The sequence below is a fragment of the Phodopus roborovskii genome, unplaced genomic scaffold (genome assembly GCF_943737965.1).
Source record: "Phodopus roborovskii unplaced genomic scaffold, PHOROB, whole genome shotgun sequence".
In the NCBI taxonomy this organism is placed as follows: domain Eukaryota; kingdom Metazoa; phylum Chordata; class Mammalia; order Rodentia; family Cricetidae; genus Phodopus; species Phodopus roborovskii.
In genome coordinates this window covers 28,826,774-28,849,274 of record NW_026126480.1, presented here as the reverse complement: position 1 = coordinate 28,849,274, position 22,501 = coordinate 28,826,774, and the positions used below count along the sequence as shown (strand labels likewise).

The following is a 22,501-nucleotide window of genomic DNA, read 5'->3' as shown; positions in this document are numbered from 1 at the left end:
GTCTTTAATCCCAGCACTGGAGAGAAAGAGGCAGGTTTATCTGTGGGAGTTTTAGGCCAGCTTGGTCTACATAGTGAATTCCAGGTCAGCCAGAGCTACATAGTGAGACTCTGTCTCAAAACAAACGAAAAAGAATCATATGGTGTGGTATTCACCAAGGTATTTCCCCATGTTGTAGGATGGCACCTACTTTGTACCCTGAAAAACACAGCCCTCCATGGGGTTCAGCTGGGGTTCTTATGTTTGAAATCACAGGCCAGCAAGAGTTAAAGGAGGGCAGATTTCTTCAGCAGGAGTGTTGCCAGTTTGGGGGAGGGGAGGCCACAGTTACCAGAGAATTCCCTACTTAATTTTGGTGAAAATGTGAAGCTCTGAGCAAGCTCTAGTCAGCTGGTTTCTCTCCCTCCAACAATAGCTAAAGGGGTGGGGGCAGTGAAAAGGTCACCCCACAACCTTCCATCCCTGGGATCCTGCAGATGGTGAACAAGTCTTCACTCCAACCAGTTCTCCCTAGAATTCTTCAGGCCAGGCAAAACCCTGGAGATGTGTGGTGTAGAGGTCAACCATCCATTCGAGTTGACACCTGGCAGGTAATTCTAGGAAGCCTCCAGCAATCCCACAGGGTCTAGAATGGGAGGACCAGCATGATCCTTGAAGGTCGAAAGAAGAGGCCAGAATGAGTTCAGCCACCACTAGACTATGCTGAGAGGACAGTGCATGGTTATTTTCTCGGGGGGAAGCTTGTAGTTCAGACATCAACACATAAGAGCCTTCCAGTCAGCATTGTTCAGTAGAGGAGATGGATATATATATGCAGAAATTCCTATGAGGAGCTTCACCACCAATGGCTGCAAAGGTTCTGCACAGCAAGAAAGGGAGGCCTAGCGTCTGGTCAGGGATCACCTGCAGGATCCGCATACTGTGTATAGCCTCAGACTCACTGACACAGAGTCCCTCACACAGTCCTCAGTGCCCAGCAGCAGACAGACAAAACCACGTGTCCTGAAAAGCTTATAGACCAGTGATTCTCAACCTTCACAATGCTGTGACCCTTTAATACAGTTCCTCATGTTGTTGTGACTCCCCCAACTGTATAAACATTCCATTGCTACTTCATAACTGTAATTTTATTACTGTTATGAATCACAATGTAAATATCTGATATGTGACCCTCAAAGGAGTCGAGACCCACAGGTTGAGAGCCACTGTCATATACAGAGGGCCCAGTCAGGCTTAGCCATGGGACACCTGCTGGGTTTAAAGGCGTGTGCCACCACACCCATTCTCCCTGAATAAACATCTATTCGGCCTATTTGTTTATCCTGATCCTTATTTACCGCAATAGACACCCAGGAAGGCCTGTCCTCAGTGATGAGTTCAGCAAAGAGGCACAATGCTGTGTGGTAGTGACTCAGATGGGCTTGCCTATGGATTCAATCTTGGCAGAACTGACACAGGTCTTGAGGCAGAAGTTTTAGACACAGCTCAGTTTTCAGTCATGTTTACAACGTCACTGGCCTGCTCTGCCTCACATACCTGCAGATCCTCTGGGCATGCCCCTGCTCTCCAGCCCACCCAGACAACAGAGTGCTTCCTGTAGGAGTGTGAGGTCCAACCCAGGACTGCAGGAACTGGAGAGAAGGCACAGAGCCTGGGTGCCCTTCTGTAGGCAACCCAGGCTCAGGGTCACCTCTTAGAATGCCCACTACCACCTCCTGGCACAAACACCTTAGTTCTACACTGAGGTCCCGAGGACACAGATGCAGTGTCCTGTTGTGGGACCCACTCCTCCAGCAATCACATTGGCCTATAAGCCTCCACTCACAGGCAACTGCCCAGAGCTTGTAACCTGCATAGCATTAAGGAAGTCACTCCTTTGGGCTCAATCACTAGGTAAGACATAGCAAGACTGTCTTTAAAATATTATTGCTAAAAATATCACTTGTTATCTAGCACCCTTGCTTACTCCTCTAATCTGTATTTCTGGACTTCACAGAATTTTCGTCAAATGGAAATAGCAGTTACATTCATAGATTGAAGAGTAGAACCAGACAGGTTTTAAACTCACTTTCAACTCAGTCAGGTTTGTCTTATTCTAAGCCAGGTAATAAGATTGACTTGTGAGCTAAGTCCAACTTGTTGGCATTCATGATATAGTTTGCCATCTAGTTTTTAAATGTCTGAAAGCTAAAAAATAAAATTTTAATGACAGATGAAAATCAAATTTCATTGTCTATACATAGTTTTATTGAAAACACTCATGATTATTCATATGCTATCTATGTCTAGTTCATTTGAGCAGGCACTATGTAAGCCCACCAAGTCTAAAATATTTATTATTCTGTCATTTGTGATAATGGTTAATAATGGTAGCTATTGTTTTTGTTATTATTTACCAATATAACTTATTGTGTTTCCAGACTCTGGCTAACTAGCTATCCATCAGAGAAGTTTCCTGTCAGCATTCTCCAGAATGGGATCAAAATGACCAACGAGCCCCCAAAAGGGCTCAGGGCCAACCTCCTGCGTTCCTACCTCAATGACCCGGTCTCAGACCCTGTGTTCTTCCAAAGCTGTACAAAGCCAGTTATTTGGCAAAAACTGTTGTTTGGACTTTGTTTCTTCCACGCCATTGTCCAAGAAAGGAGGAACTATGGAGCCCTAGGTGAGACATGGCATCATATCCAAGTGATCTGGGGATGGACCACAGATGTAATCTACAGGTTTGCACTGAGATAGTGTGGCCAGAAAGATAATTCACCCACTCTAGGATCGACTTAGCAAGTATTTATGCTAATTATGAATTGGGATATCATTTGATAAATATTGATAAAATATCCCTATTTTCTACTTTCTCTAAATATGGCAACCTGATAACCAAGTAAATGCAACAAACAAACAAAAACAAAAAACAAACAAACCAACAAAAAAAGAGTGATGCTTGGCAATGGGAGCACAAGGACCTGAGTTCTATCCCAGCATCTACATAAAAGCTGGAATGGTGGCATGCATCTGTTTTCTCTGTGCTGGGAGGTAGATGGCATGATCTGAGCTTGCTGGACAGCCAGCCTAGGGGGCTCCAGGTTCCATAAGAAACCCTATCTCAATAAAACTAAGATGGGTGGCATCTGAGGAACAATATCCAAGGTTGACCTCTTGCTTCCACATGAGGGCACACACAAGAACACACACAAAAGTGATATTCCAGAATTAGGGGACCTCCACCTAGTGAAGTAGATAATGAGTGGAACATACTTACCTTAGGCATAATAACCATTCCCTGGACAGTTATCACCAAGGAACCTATAGCATTTGAGTTAACTGTCTTTACATGTGCATAATTATGAAAGAAATACACTTGGGCACTTGCCTGTACTTTAAAAAATCATAATGCATTTATCGATGGAATCTAATGAGTAACTAAACAACCTTATTAGGGAATATCAAACTGCTGTCTTCCTATCTTCCATGGTGGATGACCTGTCTTGCCTATGGGCTGCTTTTGATCTTGTTCAATAGTGGGAAGGGCCCACTGTGGGGACTCCTAGCAGTTCTTTAGGGTTGATCCAGAGGGAAACTGTCCTCATGGTGGTCCTTTCTAACTGTTCCATTCCTTTTCTTCCTTTTTTAAAAAAGTAATTTCTAAAGTTAGTATACACAGTAATTAATGGGTCTCATTATGACATCTCCATACACATGCCTTATGCTTTGTTCTTTCTTGTTCCCTTCCCCCACTGTCCCACCCACTCCTCTGGATCCACTGGGTTATTCCCTTCCTCCAACCCTGGAAGTCCCACAGGCCCTGTGACTGTCCATTGAGGGAAGAAGGGAGGGAACAGCCCTGGGCCTGCCTTTCATACATCATCCCCTCCTCCCCCTCCTCCCCTTCTTCTCTCTCCTCCTCCCCCTCCTATGCCACAATCCCTCTTCCCCTCCAACTCCTATCCTCCCTTTTCCACTCCTCCCTTGCAAATGCTGTCATCTCCCTCCCCTCCTAACCTAGTACTCCCTCCCACCCCTACCCTCCTACTCCTATCCTCCCCCTCCTGCCCCATCCTCCCCTTCTACCCCTCCCCTCCTATTCCTGTCCCTCTCTCACCCCTACCCTCCTCCTCCCACTTCTACTATCCCCTTCCTACCCCATCCTCCCACCTCCTACTCCTATCTTCCTCCTCCTATCCCATCCTCCCCCTCGCATCCCTATCTTCCCCCTTCAAACCCATCCTCCTCCTCCTCACACCAGAACTCCAGAAATCTGTGCAACGATTTGTCTCAAAACCAACTATCCCATTGGGATTTTTTTCCAGTATATGCGTTTTATTAAGCTACATTTTTAATTTGAATAAGATTGTTTAGGAGGAAATTAAATTTCTTTGCAAGGGGCTGAAGAGATGGCTCAATGTTTGTTCCTCTTGCATAGGATCCAAATTTGATTCCTAGCATCCTCACAATGGGTCACACATCTGTAACTCCAGTTCCAGAGCATCCAGTGCCTCTAGAATCCTGACCTCTGCAAACACCAGCCACAAACATGGTGCACAGACATAAATATAAGCAAAACACTCATAAACATGAAGTAAAACCTTTTAAAAATTGAAAAAAAAATTCTTCTATGAAATCATTAACCCCAGAAGTTCAGTAGCAATTTCTGTAAGACTGAACATGCAGTTCTTATATTAGTGCAGGAAGAAGTCTCCAGAACAGCTCCACTGGCTGCCCAGCCATAGCTCCTGCTCTCAGCTATGCTGTCCATGTTGTTTTTGGAGGCCTGTGCTTTACCACAGTCTTCCAGGCAGGCTAAATAAATCCTGTCTGACAGATCCCAGGGTATTAACATTTCCTTCACAAATGGGGAGATCCATAAGGAAACCAATTCTAGAATGGATGCTTTCTCAGGCAGAAGGGCTGCCATGTTGGCAATAAATCAAGGCAAATAGTTGGCTGGGTGCTGGATACTCACAGGGCTGAAAGAGGTCCTTGATCCACAATGATGCTTACTTTACATGCTCAGTCTGAGTGGAAATTAAGAGCTTTTGGCTCCGAAGCCTGTGATTCTTCTCTGCCTCTTGCAGGTTGGAACATCCCCTATGAATTCAATGATTCTGACCTGAGGATTAGTATGCGACAGATCCAGATGTTTCTCAATGATTACAAGGAGGTGCCCTTTGATGCTCTGACCTACTTGACAGGTATTTATGGACAGGGCTTTGCTGCCCTAATCTTCTGGTACCCTCCTTCCTTCATTCAGTCATTCCAAAAAAAAAAAAAAAAAAAAAAAATACTGATCTTGGCTAATGCTTGTTGTCATGTTGGGTACAATAAAAAACAAAACCAGAATCAAGATATAGGCTTCCATGGTTAGGTGTCTCAGTCTAAGATGGTAGAGAATGTAACTAAACAAATGATTATATCGTGTTAAATACATTAATAGAACATTTATGGGCTGAAGAGATAGCCTGGTCCATCAAGTACTTGCTACACAAGAAGACATGAGTTCACACATAAAAAGACCCAGAACACACATGAAAAGTTTGGTGCTTTGGCATGTGCTTGTAATCCCAATGCCAGAGAGGCAGAGACAGACAGAGTTTGCTGGCCACCAGCCTAGTGGAAATGGCAAATACCAGGCCAGTGAAAGATGTTACCTCATAAAACAAGGTGGATAGTGCCTGAGCAGTCATGATACCTGAGAATGGCCCCTGTCCTCCACACATATGTGTACACATATGCACATGTAAAAGAAAGAGGGGCTGAACAGGTGCTGCTCTTCCACAGTACTGTGGAGGGCACGAACACTCAAAGCTAAGCCCTGGAGGAAACCAGGAATGTTAATCAATCTGGGTTGTCTCCTCAATGGAGGGAATGTATACCTGTTTTCCACCCAGAAAGCTAGGAGTGGATATTGTTAATGACCTGGTGACCTTTGCTATCTGTAGCCCTAGAATGTTTATCCCAGACTGTCCCTCCCCAGACTTTATCTTTATCTTTGTTTCTCAGACAGTAGGGGAGATAGTAGGAGAGATATCATATGTATTTTATAGCCTGGTGACCTCTATGCTATCTCTGTTAGGGACCATACCAGATCTTAGGCCTTTAAGCTATAGAACTCATCTTCATGGTAGAGGTCACATGTACTTTTCAAAGGTTTTCATGCCTGAAGCTTTTTATTGTGTACACGGGATTTGGATAATTGTTACCAGGAAACTTTTGTTCAGAACTGTACTGGATTTAAATATGTCTAAAATAAACCGACTTGGTGTCAGACTCCAGAAGTTTGAAGCAGCACTGACTAACTTCCTTCTTATCCCACATGGGTCATTTGATGCTTGCAGGGACCCTTGCCACCACAAAACCTGGATTTGATTCCCAGCACCACATGGTGGCTAACACCTGTCTGTAACCCCAGTGCCAGGGATCCTCTTCTGGCCTCCTCAGACAGTGCACACAAATGGTGCACAGACATACATGCAGGCAGAACATCCATGTACATAAAGGAATAATTCATACAAATTTTAAGAATGATAAACATTTCTAAAACAGAAAGGTAATACCATAGTTACATCTTGCAGGGAGGAGACTATTCTGGAAAAAAGTTTTCAGACGATTTGGGTGTGAGGACTCAGTAGGGGATTTACAAATGGAAAGAGGAGAGGAGGGGAGGGAGGGAAGAAGAGTATTACCAACATAGGATCTTGAAGTGGGAAATGCATAAGCTGCTTGGAACAAAGCAATTCTTCAGTAATTTGTACTCTGCTCACTCAATATATACTAGTCCACAATATGGAAGAATTTGGAAGTATAAAATTTGCTTGCTTCTCTCAAAGAATATAATCCCAGGGGCAGGAGAGAAACTAGAATGAGCTTTATTAACTGATGTAACATAGCCAAAAGTCCATACATAACTCACTAGACAATCTGTGGCATCTTCAAGATCACATGTGTCCAGCTCCTCGCACCAAGTACTAACACACCCTTTATGCTTGTGCTCCAGATACGCCAACTGAAATCTACATGTCAGTAACCACATCCTGCAATGAAGGAGACCAAGGCTTGGAGAAGTAATACTGTACTCTGGGCATTTTTGCCATACCACTTTGAATATTTAACAATAACCAGAAGTGTTTTTGGTTTTTAACAATGAAGGGGAAATACTGTTCATATCCAATGAGTAGAGGCCAGGGATGCTGCTAAACATTCTATAGTGTCCATAGGACAGCCCCCAACACAACACAGAACTGTCCAGCCCAACATGTTAGCGCAAAGCTTGAGAACCCTTCATTAGATTAGTTCAGTATTACACACTATCTTGACTTTAACTCAGTGCCCCTAAGACAAAACAGCGGATCTTAGTTTGGTGAAAGAATTTCTTCAGAGAAGTGAGCTTTGCAGGAAAGGCTATCCCAGGGCTCCTAAACCATAGAATGAGTGCAGAATTGTTCTGAAAGATGGTCTTGGTAGAATTTATGCCTGAAGGTCATAAATTAACCTTCCCTCACTGTGCCAGCCATCTGGGGGACAGCTCCTTTCCAACTGTGCTCTTAAGCATATGCAGCCTAATCAGTCTGGTGAAATGGTTCCCAAATATCAAGGGTGAATTCCATCAAAGGTCTACATCTTGCTCACCCCTATGCACATTCACAGAGGTCTCTGCTGTTAATCTTATGTATTGGGTACACAGTAAAAGCTTTACCAGCATTTTTGCTGTCATCTTGATAAATATGTTTGTGTGGTCACACTCGCACTTAAGGCTCAAGAACCTGTCATGTGACTCTACCCAATTCAGAAAAGAAGGTAGCCTTCTCATGAACCTGTATGGAAAAAAAGAGTTATCACCAGGCACAGCTTTGAGGGAGCATTGGAATTTGACACCCATATTAGCTAAAGACACAGGTTTCATCAACAGGTTAAGTGAGATGGATTGAAGTTGTCTACTCTTAATCTGGTAAGCTCTAGGGTACATCCTAACCCTTCTAGAAGCCTGTGTACTTACTAAGAAAAATGTAGCTATGAAGAACTAGACATGCATTAATCAACATAAAACCCAGAGCCTGTAAGTGTATCCCAGGCAAGAAAAAGTTTGATGGAATCTGGTGCCATGATTACAGATATATCTAGCACTGAGCATGGAAACAGGATGAAATTATTGTTTATTTTCTGTAGCAGAGTGGAGTGTTTGTAATAAGACTGGATCTTGCTATGTAGCACAGGCTTGCGGTCTTCCTGTCTTAGCCTCCAAAGTGAAAAACCTATGTCACCTTACCTGGCTCAAAGACCACTGTCCTATTCTTTTTACTACTGTATCTAGTTTCAGGGTTGATATAAACCTCCTTATAGCTGGAACCCATTGCTGAAGACCGGTGGACATTCATAGAGAGCTGGAAAGATCCAAATGGCCTGGCTCACAGTGCAACTGCTCTTGTAGAGCTAACCTTACTCAGTATGAACTTCTAGTCCCCTAACTACCTGTCTGGGATCCACCTCCTGGGCACCGAGGCTCTTGCAACTTAGGCTGCTTACCTTCCCCTTCAACTTGATTCTAATGTTTCTTTCCTGAAATGGTTGAACTTGAAAATAAACCCACCTTTCTGGGTTCTCTTTTATGTGCATGTTTATTTATTTATTTTTTATTTTTGTACAGTCTCTTTGTATAGCCCTGGCTGTCCTGGAATTCATAATGTAAACCAGGCTGGCCTTGAACTCAGAGATCTCCTGCTTCTGCCTTCTGAGTGCTGGGATCAAAGGCCCGCGTCACCATCCCTGGTGAATTATCTAATTCATTTTTATAGAAATTTCAGCACAGAAATCCAGATCTCATAGAATTATATTGATGAGGAGGAGAGGTGGCTTAGAGTTGAGAAAGCTGTACCTCAAAAAAGTATGTGTAGAAGATAATGTCTTTCCAACACATGTGTTTGTTTGTAAGGGCCATCACATTTTATCCACAGCTTTATAAACTGGGTCCTGCAGTTATCACTGCTTCTAAGAAAGGCATGGTGATGTTTTGTTTATGATCTAACAAATAAAGCTTGCCAGAAGATCAGAATGCAGAACTAACCCACTAGTTAGCCGCACACATCTAAGCCACTAGTTAGCCATAGAGGACAGGCAGTGGTGGCCACAATTTAATCCCAGCACTCGGGAGACAGAGGCAGATGGATCTCTGTGAGTCCAAGGCCATCCTGGTCTACATGAGAGTGAATCAGTCTAAAAGAGAAATAGAGCTCACACCTTTGATCCCAGCACTTGGATGACATGCCTTTAATCCTAGCACTAGAGAGGAATATAAGGCAGGAGGTCAGTGCAGTCTCAGGGCAGTCTGAAGTTTGGTGGAGAGAATTGCAGTCTACGATCATGCTGAGGACAGGATCGTCCCCCTTTGGCCTTAGCCTTGGTAGAGGTAAGAACTCTGTAGTGTCTTAGCTACTTTGCTTTTCTCATCTTCAGGTAAGCTTTATTTGTTTGATTACAAACAAAATACCACAGAAAAGTGTCAGGATGGAATTAGAACTCAGGACTATCTCATTCCAAAGTCTTTAGCTTAAATCACATTTCATAATGTACATATTTAAAAAAAAAACAGTCTGGAAGATTCCTTAACATGAATAACTCTTTGGTAGAACTTTTGATAATTATATCAGTTTCCTCCAGATAAACTCTTTTCCTAATTCTTGATATGGGAAACATGTATTATTTTTGATACCCACTGTAATACACAAAAGGCCTTTCCAATAATGCTGAGTACAGTGTCAGCAACCCTGTGTCCTTGGACCACCTGTGCTCTGATAGGGCTTCCTGACTAGAAGAAACTGCTGCTCAAAACTAATGCCTAAGTTCATGACAACCTCCTTCCCTGTGCTCAGCTCCTCCTGCTGTTTGTTTCCCCAGGGGAATGTAATTATGGAGGCCGAGTGACTGATGACAAAGACAGGCGTCTCCTGCTGTCCCTCTTGTCCATATTCTACTGTAAGGAAATTGAAGAAGATCACTATTACATTGCTCCTGGAGAGGCTTACTACATCCCTCCCTATGGCACCTACCAGGTAAAGGATGTCCTATATTTGCTCTCAGACTGAAGCTAGGGGCTACAGGATTTTCAAGGGAAGTCCAGCTATTCAGCCTTGGGCTTCCTTATTTGGGCCCATAATCTGTTCCTATTTCTCCATGGAGCCTTCAAGAGAGATGATGTTGTTTAATGAATGCTGGGTATTTGTGGAAGATAGGGTCTTTAAGATATGGATTCTATGTGGAGTAGAGGGATAATTAAGATGAAGGCTTGTGGGTATTTGGAGATGCTCAGTCGATAAAGTGCTTGACACTCAAGTGTAAGGATCAGAGTTTGGATCACCCAGAATCTACATACCAAGTGTGGTAGTATACACCTACAATCCCAGCACACATATGGCAGGATGGAGGTAGAGATTCACAACATCCCTGGAAGACTGTAGGCCAGCAAGCCTGATGTATACATTGATGAAGAACAAGAGACTCAGACTCAAAGGAGGTGGAAGATGAGGACCAATACCTAAGGTTATCTTCTAACCTCCACATGCATTCCATGGTACACACACACACACATACACACGAAGGTAAAGGCTTAGTCGTGAAATAAGGTTTCAAAAGGCAACAATAGCAGTTGGGAAGAAGATATGAAGGGCTTCTGTGCCAACCCCTACCCTACCCTTTCTCAGGGTAGCAGCTTAAACAGGAAGCCACCAAGGAGAACTCTTGAAAATGGTGATAGGGATGCTGGGGTATACACAACTCTCCACAATTAATGACTACTGGCAGGGGTGTAGATGGGGAGGGACTCACTTTTCTTTGTGGGGCTGGCCACTGGTAAGTTTGACCATGCTCCAATTACTATGTGGACAATTACAAATGGAGTTTTTTTCAGTCTTTTTTTTTGGGGGGGGGGAGGCCAAGAGGGTGGGAGGTTAGACCTGAGAGGAATGGCAGGTGAGGGTGATTGGGGTGCATTATGTGAGGTTTCCAAGAAGTCAGTAAAATATATGTTAACAAAAAGAAGAAAATAAGATAAAACACAATGCCCCCCTCCCCCGCAAGGTGACACTAGGAAAGCTGGGCATGGTGGCACAAAGCTATAATCCCAGCCCTCAGTAAGCTAAAGCAGAATTGTAGATATGAGTTCAACTTGTGCTACATATTAATACCCTGCCTTTTAAAAAATGGCTAAAGAGGAAGGACAGAAAAACTAGATAAGGAAATAAGAGGAATTATGAAAACAAGAACCATGTGGGAAGGATGAAAAGACCCCACTTCCTGCTATGAGATTCTTTATGGGTTTGTCTGTCTCCCCACTTTCAGATAATGGAATTGGGATCTCAGATGACTGACTCCAGGTTACAGGTAGTTTGCAATTGAACTCGGATCCAAACTCAGATCTCTGTAACTCCAAAATCAATTACTTAGGAATAGAGAGAAGGCCATTGGTGGGAAGAAAAATGCTCTCACACTCTCCAGAAAACTGAATTAGGAATAACCTGGAGTGTATGCACCTGTCCTGGCTAGGGAGTGGAGGCAGGGTTACTGATACAATGGGATTTCTTTTCAAAATGGCTTAGTCAAGCTAAGTCACCTTTGGACCCCAGGGTCCCTACATTGATATCAATTGAAGATTTTCTTTCCAGTCCTACATTGAGTATCTCAGGACCCTTCCCATCACAGCACACCCTGAAGTATTTGGCCTCCATGAGAATGCTGACATCACCAAGGACAACCAGGAAACCAATCAGCTCTTTCAGGGAGTGCTGCTGACCCTCCCGCGACAGTCGGGAGGGAGTGGAAAGTCCCCTCAGGTAAGCAGGCTTCTATCAGGTAGGCCTTTGAGACTGTGGATGGTAACCAGAAAGGCAGAACATAGAAGCCTGGCACATATCTCTGACATAAGGCACTTTGGCCCTACTGCCAGGTCCTCAAACACAGAACACAAAGGAAGCAGTTTCCAAAATGCCAGTTAGTTCCGTACCAAAAAAAAAAAAAAAAAAAAAAAAATGGATTTTTCTATATCATAAAGTCCCTATAACTAAATGTACTTTTGCATAGAAATATTTATTTTAACAATTGCAAGTTAAAACCCCAAGTGAAGACCTAATGCAATTTCCATTAAGTTGTGATTGGGTCAGAAGAAGGAAGAAAAAAAGACAGACTATGTGTTAAGTTCTTCCTGAGTGACATTGCTAGCCAAAGTCCTAGAGTTGAGGCCTTGCTGGCTTCTTGTTAGGGGGAGGGAGGGTCTGTGAGGGTTAGAGAATTGTCAAAGTAGTACCAATTTGAGGCCTTCCTTCGGTTTGAAAGGAATGGAAAGAGAAAGATATCAAAATTGAAAAGAGAACTTTCCTACCATGTAACATTGTTTATTCTGTGTTCTAGACAACTATAGTACTCCCAGCAGTCCAGGTGCACACTTTGTGAAGCACTGACCAAGACTATAATAGTCAGTGTACAAGTGACAAAACCAAACCAAACCCAAACAAAAACCCTTTTCTCAAGTGAACCTTGAGAGAAGTGACCAGCTAGCTTCATGTTCATACTATCAACGGGAGAGCCACACTCAGAACTGTGTCTCCTGTCTGACTCTATCAGTCTCTCTTTTTGTCTGTCTCTGTTTCTGCCTTCCTGATCTTCTCCTTCTGAGCTGCCTCACACATCCAACACTTGTCAGGTTTGAACCCTGCTGACTGGGTTCATTTATGCTGAGTGCTAATTGGTATGGTCACACTAGCCTGGTTGGTGTCCTGATGTAGGGTAGGAAAGGAACTGAACTTTAGTCAGGCAGCCCTACTGGGTGGGGAGGCTATGTGGCTCTGCCATATTCACAGTCTGTCCTCTTTGGTCCACTGGGTTTGTCCCCTTCCCTACTTGGCTAATCCCAGTGTCACAGGCTTGTCTTGCTCAATAATAAAGACTGACCTACTACCTTCCCAAGTGTCACTGGCATTGAGAAAGAGCTCCCAGCTATGACAGCTGTGGGGGAATCTCACCGGGGATGACCTTGAAGATAAGGCCAGTGTTCTGTGCTGCCCTGAAGTTACCTGACTGAACAAGGTATGCCCTGTCTGGCCACAGCTACAAGGACAGGGCTGTCATTTCTTGTTATTTTCACATTCTGAACAAAGGAGTGATGTCCTCTCCAAGGATGGTGAATTAATGAGTGCCCAACCTTCCCCCCCCCAAAGGCATAATTGGCTTCTCTGGAAGAATTCCCAGGAAGGACCCAATGCATCCCCCAAATAAAGCCCCCTGTCTGCTACCATTACTTCTCATTCCCTCTCTCTTGTCTGTACTTAAAGGAAGTGGTTGAAGAGCTGGCTCAGGATATACTGTCCAAGCTTCCCAGCAACTTTAATCTGGAAGAGGTAATGAAGTTGTACCCTGTGATCTATAATGAGTCTATGAATACCGTCCTAAGGCAGGAGCTCATCAGATTCAACAGGTGGGCATAATGATCTTGCCTGGATCTTGAAAGTTGGAGCCTGTGTGGTGATAACTAAAAGGGGCACTTGATAAGCTATTTCTGAGCAGAGAAGGCTGTTTGTCCTACCTGAGGGGAGAGCTATAAAACACAATGACCCTGGCATGTGTTAGCCATGTATTAAATAACTCTTACTCTTTCTCTCCTTCATTCCAATTACTCAAGTTCAAATCAATACCAAGCATAAATGATAGTGGAAAAAGTCATCAGAGCTATTTTGAATGAACCTCCAGTGTCAGGTCTGGCTCCACACACTTCACAGATCTCATTAGAACCACACACAATTAGTGTGATGTGGCATTATTCATTTCTACCACTACTTTACAGTTGAGAAAACTCAGCAAGATGAGCTAAGTCCTCATTGATCCAGACACCAGCTCTAGCACTTTCCCTTTCATGTTTCAGTCTCCCCTCAGACAACCTGGGCCATTCCTTGGTGACTGCCAGGATCTTCATTGGCCTTTATCATGTTGTTCTTAGAGCAGAGAACAGGGCAACGATAAATCCCCATTTTCAGTAGGGTTCTAGCATCCTTCCATATTACCTGTTTCCACACATCCAGCCAGTGACATGGGAAGTCCAAAATGGTTAGGTAACAGTTTAGCTTCTGATTCAAGGGTCTGTGACTGTGTCTTCTGGGGCAAGTAGTCCTTAGTACTAAAACCTTGAACCTAATAATGGTTATAGTTGCAAGAACAGAATAGCATAGGACAATAGGAAAACTGTAATTATGCTTTTGGGTGTACTAGAGATCTGTGACACAGCCCCTCAGGCAATAGTTTTGCCTCGTGACTTCTCAGCAAGCACACACATAAGATATGAGTCTTGAATTCCTCATGCTATGAAATTCTGCATTTGCTCATACTCTTGTCCATTGGGTTGAGATTCTACAAGCTCTTTCTGGTGGAAAGTTTTCGTGTTTTGATTTTTACATACTCAGCTGAACTCCTCTGGGCTGAACCAGGCTTCAGAATGGAGAGGTCAGAAAGAGGCATGTGGCCTTGCCCACTTGCAGACTGCTCTTCAGTTGCCCTTTCTCAGGTATACACCTCGTAGGTTGTGAAAAGAACAACTTTGGTAATGTGGATTAAAAGTTCTAAACCATAGGTACTCTTTTATCAGATTTGAATAGGTAATAGGTAGTTTTACCTATTACTAAGAAAGCAATTAGAAATTCACAAAAAAGAAGATATAAATGGATTTTTCTAGCAATGTTGTTTATAAATGACAACAACCTACAAATAATAAATCTTCTTTCTTTTTCTCTCTTTCACTTCTTCTTTCTACAGGATACCACTACCTGGTTGCCTCGAACTCACTATGTAGACCATGCTGGCCTTGAGCTCATAGAGATCCACCTGCCTCTGCCTCTGCCTCCTGTACCCTGGGATTAAAGGTGTGTAACACCATGCCCAGCTTAAAAATATTTCAATAGTAGGGGAAAAGTTGAATAAAATAGAATGTTGTGAATCATTAAAAAGAACAACTTAGCTGGGCATTGGTGGCGCATGCCTTTAATCCCAGCACTTGGGAGGCAGAGGCAGACTGATCTCTGTGAATTCAAGGCCAGCCTGGCTACAAAGTGAGTTCTATTACCGAAAAATCCTGTCTAGAAAAACAAAAAACAAACAAACAAGAATAATTTGGGGGCTGGGGAGATAGCTCAGTGATGAAGTGCTTTCTCTGTCAGTATGGGGACCTATTTTTGGATTCCCAGGCCCACAGAAGTTGGGCCTGGTGATGGAGAACTGTAATTCCAGCACAGGGAAGCAGAGAATTCCTGTGCTCACAGGCCAGCCAGTCTATGCAATCAAGGAGTTCCAGGTTCAGTGAGAGACCCAAAATATGAGGTAGAGAGTAATAGAGGAAGACACCTAAAGTTGGCTTTTGGCTTCTACACATGCACACACACTCACACATGCATGCATCACATACACACACAACAGCAGCATGCATCACATACACACACAACAGCAACAGGACAACTTAGAACTGTGTTGTATTGACCCATGCCTGCAATTCCAGCACTTGAGAGACTGAGGCAGGACTCACTGAATTGGAAAGATTTCACTATGTGCTAAGAAAGAAAGATTCCAGAAAGGTAATACAGAATGACTTCATTAAAAACGTGTTTCGTTTCTCTAAAGAAATAATAAAGATCTACATTGAAGTTATTTTTAGGTGGCAGTGTTATGGGTGATTGAATCTGCCTCTTTATCATTGACTTTTGAATGGGGAGAAAGAGAAAAGGAACACATTTGGTGTACTTGGGAAGAAGGACCCTGAAAATCCAGGCTCAGCCTACTCCTTTATCATTTCAGGCTGACCAAAGTGGTTCGCAGAAGCCTTATTGATCTTGGCCGTGCCATCAAAGGGCAAGTGCTAATGTCCTCGGAGCTGGAGGATGTCTTCAATAGTATGCTTGTGGGTAAAGTGCCAGCCATGTGGGCCTCCAAGTCCTACCCATCACTGAAGCCACTGGGGGGCTACGTGGCTGACCTGTTGGCCCGCCTGGCCTTCTTCCAGGTACTTGGGAGTCTGGGTAATTGGATACCTGATGTGCTCTCTCGGGTGGTGATGACATTCTGACATAGCAGAATACAAGTTGGGGAGGAGGGTTGGCAGCTGTGTAGCATCTCAGCTTGGGTATTATTTGGGATTGGCCTTTCCAGACCTGGGTCAGTGGGGCGGGAGAGACTTTTCAAACTCCTTGGAGATATTAATCTATAGCAGTAGGAATAGAAACTAGGAAAAAAATGTCACAAGCTGGAGGCCTATGGGGGCATAACTGGCCAGTGGATATATTTATTAAGACTGTCTAGTGGTGTAAAAATTTTTGAGCTCTGATACATAGACACTGGAATTTTACATATAGGTGTTGGGCTATAACTCTATGATAGAGTACTTAGCATTTTTGAGGTCTAAATTCAACCTCTGGTATGAGAAAAATAAAGAAAAGCAAACAAAAAATTCAGCTTTGCACCCATGATTTTGTACCTTCATTTCAAAAGTAGGAAAGTCTAAGTTAAACCAAGAGAACTCTGCTTCAAGAAAAACGAAAGAGCAAAGAATATTTTTTTGTGTGAGGCTCATTTCCATACTCTAGTTCTTTTTTTTTTTTTTTTTTTTTTTTTTAAGATTTATTTATTCAGTGTTCTGTCTGCATGTATGCCTGCATGCCAGAAGAGGGTACCAGATCTCACTACAGATGGTTGTGAGCCACCATGTGCATGCTGGGAATTGCACTCAGGACCCTTGGGAGAGCAGTCAGTGCTCTTAGCCTCTGAGCCATTTCTCCAGCCCTCCTCTTAGTTCCTTTAAGATGTATTTTATTGGGCTGGAGAGATGGCTCAGAGGCTAAGAACACTAGTTGCTCTTCCAGGGGATCCAGATTTGATTCTAAGCACTCATATAGTGGCTCACAACCATCTGTCACTTTAGTGCCAGGGAATCTGACACCTTCTCTGGTTTCTTCAAGTACCAGTCATATATGTGTGGGGCACAGGCAGGCAAAACTCTCATACAAATAAAAATTTGCCAGGTGTTAATGACACGTGCCTTTAATCCCCATATTTAGGAGGTCAAGGCAGGTAGATCTCTGAGTTTGAGGCCAGGCTGGTCTACATAGTGAATTCCAAGACAGCCAGAATTACACAAAGAAACACTGTCTTGAAGAGAAAAAGGAAAAAGAAGGGAAAAGATTTATTACTTTGTGTGTGTGTGTGTGTTATGCATGTACTGTTTGCCTGTTTGTTGTACATGTGTGTGGATGTGCCAGAAGATGGAATTGGGTCCCTGGAGATGGTTATGAGCTACCTGACGTGGGTGTTAGCAATTAAACTCTGGTGCTGTGCAAGGGCATCAAGTTCTCTTAATCACTGAGCCATCTCTCCAGTCCCATGCTCATCTTGATTTAACCTATTATTGATGTTTCATTGTAGATCCTCAATTTTGATTTGTATGCCTTTATAGGAATGGATCATTAAAGGGCCTCCTGTGGTCTTTTGGATCTCTGGATTCTACTTTACACAGTCCTTTTTGACAGGAGTTTCTCAGAATTTTGCCAGGAAATACACCATCCCCATTGACCACATTGGATTTGAATTTGAGGTAGGGATCTCATGGGTTGGGACAACTTAGGGGATCAACATAAGAAAATGGTATTGCTCATTTCCTTCTACCTGCAAATACTTAGTTGTGTGGAGGAATCATGCTTCTGAAGTAGAACAAGTAAAGAATTTAGCATGGTGTACACTGGCTCCAGAAGCTATTTTTGATACAGTCACAGCACTTCCAAGCCTTTGTTTCTGTGTATAGAAAAAGGAATTTTGTGCCAGTGAGACTGCTCAGCAGAGGGGCTTGCATGCAAACCTGGTTACCTGAGTTTGATCCTGGAACCCAAATGAACATGGGAGGAGAGAACTGACTCTGCTAAGTTGGCCTTTGATATCCACACCCCACCACCACCACCACAATAATAAATAGATATTTTTAAAATCCATCTTTCCAAAGGAAAATCCTGTCACTATCATGGCAGGAAAAATGAAAGCATCCTCCTCCCCCCTGTCCTGCATCCTCACTTGGAAGAATGCTAATGTCTTTGGATGGTCCATAGAAATGGAAAAATCATTCCATTCACAACAAAAAAAGATTATAGCTAGATTTATAATGATGATAAATGGAGCCTGCAACCCTATGGTCAGTCATGATCTCCATTATTCCCTATTATCCTTAGACCATTTTCTGTTTTAAAGGGAGGAATCCAAGGAATTACCTCTCTATTATTGCTATTGTTGTGACAAAACACTGAGCAAAAGCAGCTTTGTGGAGAAAGGGTTGATTGGCTCACAATTCCTTGACTTCCATAGAGTGGAAGTCAAGGCAGGAATTTAAGGCAGTGGTTATCAACCTTCCTAATGCTGTGACCCCCCACCACCACAAAATTATTGTTGTTGCTACTTTATTTTATTTATTTATTTTATTTTATTTTATTTTATTTTATTTTATTGGTTTTTCGAGACAGGGTTTCTCTGTGGCTTTGGAGGCTGTCCTGGAACTAGCTCTTGTAGACAAGGCTGGTCTCCAACTCACAGAGATCTGCCTATCTCTGCCTCCCTAGTGCTGGGATTAAAGGCCTGTGCCACCAACACCTGGCATGTTGTTGCTACTTTATAACTACAATTTTGCTACTGTTAGGAATCATAATATAAATATATAAATTTATATCTGTGTTTTCTGATAGTCTTAGGGAACCCCTGTGGAAAGGCTGCTTGACACCCCCCCCCCCCAACCAAAGGGGTGGAGACCCATAGGTTGAGAGAGAAACACATGGATATTTGCCTACTTGCTAGTACTCAGTTCATTCTCTATGCCCCTCCCCCTTCTTCCCAGGTTTTCTCTGCTTAACCCTGACTATCCTGGAATTCACTCTATAGACCAGGCAGAGGCAGGTAGACTCTGAGTTCAAGGCCTGCTCTTATACAGTCCAAGGGCCAGCCCATGAAATGGTGCTACATACATTCAGTGGCCTTCCCACGTCAATTAAGACAGTCCTTCAAAGACATGCTCACAGGCCAGCCCAATGTAACAACCCTCACTGAGACATGGCTGACACTGAAAAGCTCCTCGGAGCCAGCCCTTGGCATTTTCAGGAATTCTATGACCTGGTTCTTAGTTGGGGCAAGTCTTTAAACCACAGAAACTATTTTTTTCAAAAGTACATTACAAATATATTCCACTTGACCCCTACCCCAGAACTGTTTAATCAGCTAGTCTCAGATTCAGAATCTTAACCCTTCATTTCCTGGATTAAGGTCCCAGAAGGGAAAAGCAATTGTGTAAGGTTGCTCAGCTACAGTCAGTGTGACCTCTTGACTCCCACTTCAGGCATCCTCTGTTCCTACCATTTACAGCAGCAGGAAGCTGCCTCGGGAGCAGACTTGGCTCACATCTGATAAGACTCATCAGAGAAGCCCAGTTCTTGGTAGAGGCAGACCTGGCAGCCAGGTGTTATCACCTCATGTAAGGAATTAATCAGATTATGAAAATCACAGCTTTCCATTCTTTCAGGTAACCACACAAGAAACATCTATGGAGAATAGCCCAGAAGATGGGGCCTACATCAAAGGGCTGTTCCTAGAAGGTGCCCGCTGGGACAGGAAAGCAATGCAGATTGGAGAATCTCTCCCCAAAATCCTCTATGACCCATTGCCCATCATTTGGCTGAAGCCTGGGGAGAGTGCGTTATTCCAGCATCAGGACATTTATGTGTGTCCAGTGTATAAGACAAGTGCCCGCAGAGGCACCCTCTCTACCACTGGCCACTCTACTAACTATGTCCTGTCCATTGAACTTCCGACAGACATGCCCCAGAAGCACTGGATAAACCGAGGTGTGGCCTCATTGTGCCAGCTGGATAACTGATGGCAAGTGTCTCAAAACTGAGAGTAAATGGCATTTTATTCTCCATTACAAGTAGCCTTTCTTTCCTGAATTGTATAGTATGAAGGTGATGATGATATAATAATCAATAGAGCCGGAAATTTCACAGCAGCCCTATAAAGTAGGTTATTATCATTATTATCGTCTTCATTTTATGGCAGCAGAAGCCATGAGAAGGTGATATCCCCAAATCAGATAGCTACTAAATTGGAACACAGATAGTGTAACTGTCCACCTAGATTTGTGGTCACTTGGCTTAAGCTTGATAGGAATCACTGCTTTCCCTGACTGACACACTTGTGCAGCCATCAAGGCCCCATGAGAGTTTTAGAAGGGCTTGGATTCTTTTTTTTAAGGTTCTTGATATATATATATATATAGTGTGTATCTGAATATGGATATATGTATGTGAGTACAGGTGCCCAAGAAGGTCAGAAGACAGTATATGATCCCTGGAAATGGAGTTACAAAATAGTTGTGAGGTGCCATGTGGGTTCTAAGAACTGAACCCAAGTTCTCTGCAGGAGCAACAAGTGCTCTTATCCACTGAGCCACTCCAGCCTCCACTTAATGTATTTTAACCACAGGTCTTACACAACCTTAGGAGGTACGGATTATCATTATTTCTACTTTACTGGTGCTAATTAGGATCCAGGCAGTCAGTGGTACAAGTTCACCTACTACTTAATGCCAAGGATTGAACCCACAGCCTTAAGCACTCTAGGCAAGCACTCCACTAAACAACAATTCCCAGTTTAGCTTCAATTGCTTTTCTATCAGTTACATGAATGGGCTAACTTCTGACATTAGAGTAGCCTACTTGTTGTTTGCCTACTGTGCACAGGTTTTGTGACAAGCCTGTGGCTAATTTGCTCACTCCTGCGCCTGGAAATAATTGTCCCCACCATCTAGATGCTCAGAGAGAGGAAAGAACCTGCCTAAGAGTACCACACTGCTCATTCACATTGCACAGGGAGGTGGAGGTTCTCTGGCTCTTGAGTCCATGTATGCTGCCTCCTAGCCAAGGACTTGGCTGTTCTGATGTAGACTCTTGGAAGAGACTGTAGTTTCAGCCACATGACTCTGTCCATCTTTGTTTCTCTCCAGAAAATCCAGAGATACAAAAACACCTAATTCCAGAGGTATTCTTCCCTGACTCTCTCATGTAGCTTTAGGCTCTAGATAGCTTTATTTAGGGTATTCAGAATGGAGAAGATACAGGTTGTTTGAATCTTAATGTATATGGTCTTAATTTTCTGCCTCTTTGCTAGAAACAAATGCCTCAATTCAAGGCCAGAGACTTTTCCTGAATATGGCAAGCCTCAGCAAATGAAATAAAGGTATTCCAAAATACTTTAGCTTCAGTTTCTTCATGGTGCCAAGAAAATCCTGAGATAAGCTATCCAAGTGCCCAGAAAGAATAAGTGTATGGTAATAGAGACAGTAAGAAAGTATACTCTCCTCAAAGTTGTCACTAAAGGTATTTTTCAAGAAAGAAATATAACTTTTTTCAATGTATAGATAAATCAGAATGATGGCTAGGACTGTATCATCCCAAATAAGTCCATCAATCACATGAGATAGGAAGATGGTTAGGATCCAAGCCCATGACTCTTGGGATGGTAGGTAAGTCATAGTGCAGGCTGTAGAAGAACTGGTATGAGGGGGCTTCTAAGAGAACCAATGAATTTTAATTATAGTTACCTAACTCCAAATTCATCCAGCATTGACAAGCTGAGAGACGCAAGGACTCTCTCATTCTTCAAGGGTCAAAGGACAGAATGTTTTTGTTTGATGGATTACAGTTTTGAAATTTAAAATATTTCCTCTACTTTGAAAACCAAGATTGCCCTAAATTTGAGGTCACTCTCAGCTGGGGTCAATGTGGTCATAATGTTTCCTCCTAGGAAAGGGAAAATGTTCTTCAGAAATCATGGTGAATTAGAGGCTAGAGTCTTGGGCAAAGATGGCCAGTAAATTCAATGAGAAGCAGCAAGCTCTGCTAATAAATAGCTAGCAGATGACATCAGGCAAACCTGGTGTTATTAGTTAGGGCTCTCTAGTGGAATAGTCTCTCTCTCTCTCTCTAATGGAATAGTCTCTCTCTCGTGGAATAGTCTCTCTCTCTCTCTCTCTCTCTCTCTCTGTGTGTGTATATATATAGATTTATTAGAGTGGTTTACTGGCTTCGGGCCAGCTAGTCTAACAATGACTATCAATGGAAAGTCTGAGAATCCAGTAGTTGTTCAGTTCAACTGAATAGATATCTCAGCTGGTCTTCAGTATACATTGGAATCCCAAAGAAGTAGGTTCTAATGCTAGTAAATCAAGAGTGAGAGTAGGCAGGCAAAGGGTAGAACTTTCTTTCTTCCATGTCCCTCATATAGGCTGACACCAGAAGGCGTGGCCCAAATTAAAGGTAGATCTTCCCACCTCAAATGGTATATATTTCCACTTCAAATAATTTAATTAAGAAAAATCCCTCAGATGGATGTGGTGGCTAAAATGCCTTTAATCCTAGCATTTGGAAGGTAGAGCCAAGCAGATCTGAGTTTGAGGCCAACTGGT

The 22,501-nt window shown here is 43.1% G+C and overlaps 1 protein-coding gene across 1 annotated transcript in view; it reads left to right on the top strand.

The window, feature by feature from the left end:
* The window catches only part of Dnah3 (dynein axonemal heavy chain 3), a 179,165-nt gene extending 159,205 nt beyond the window's left edge, over nt 1-19,960 (top strand). The window contains exons 54-61 of the mRNA XM_051192820.1: nt 2,421-2,665; nt 5,073-5,189; nt 9,886-10,040; nt 11,649-11,816; nt 13,311-13,453; nt 15,814-16,018; nt 17,465-17,602; nt 19,562-19,960. Coding sequence (XP_051048777.1) covers nt 2,421-2,665; nt 5,073-5,189; nt 9,886-10,040; nt 11,649-11,816; nt 13,311-13,453; nt 15,814-16,018; nt 17,465-17,602; nt 19,562-19,915 — 1,525 coding nt within the window. The 3' untranslated portion in view covers nt 19,916-19,960. The remainder of the gene's footprint in view (nt 1-2,420; nt 2,666-5,072; nt 5,190-9,885; nt 10,041-11,648; nt 11,817-13,310; nt 13,454-15,813; nt 16,019-17,464; nt 17,603-19,561) is intronic.
* Nucleotides 19,961-22,501: the final 2,541 nt, after the last annotated feature.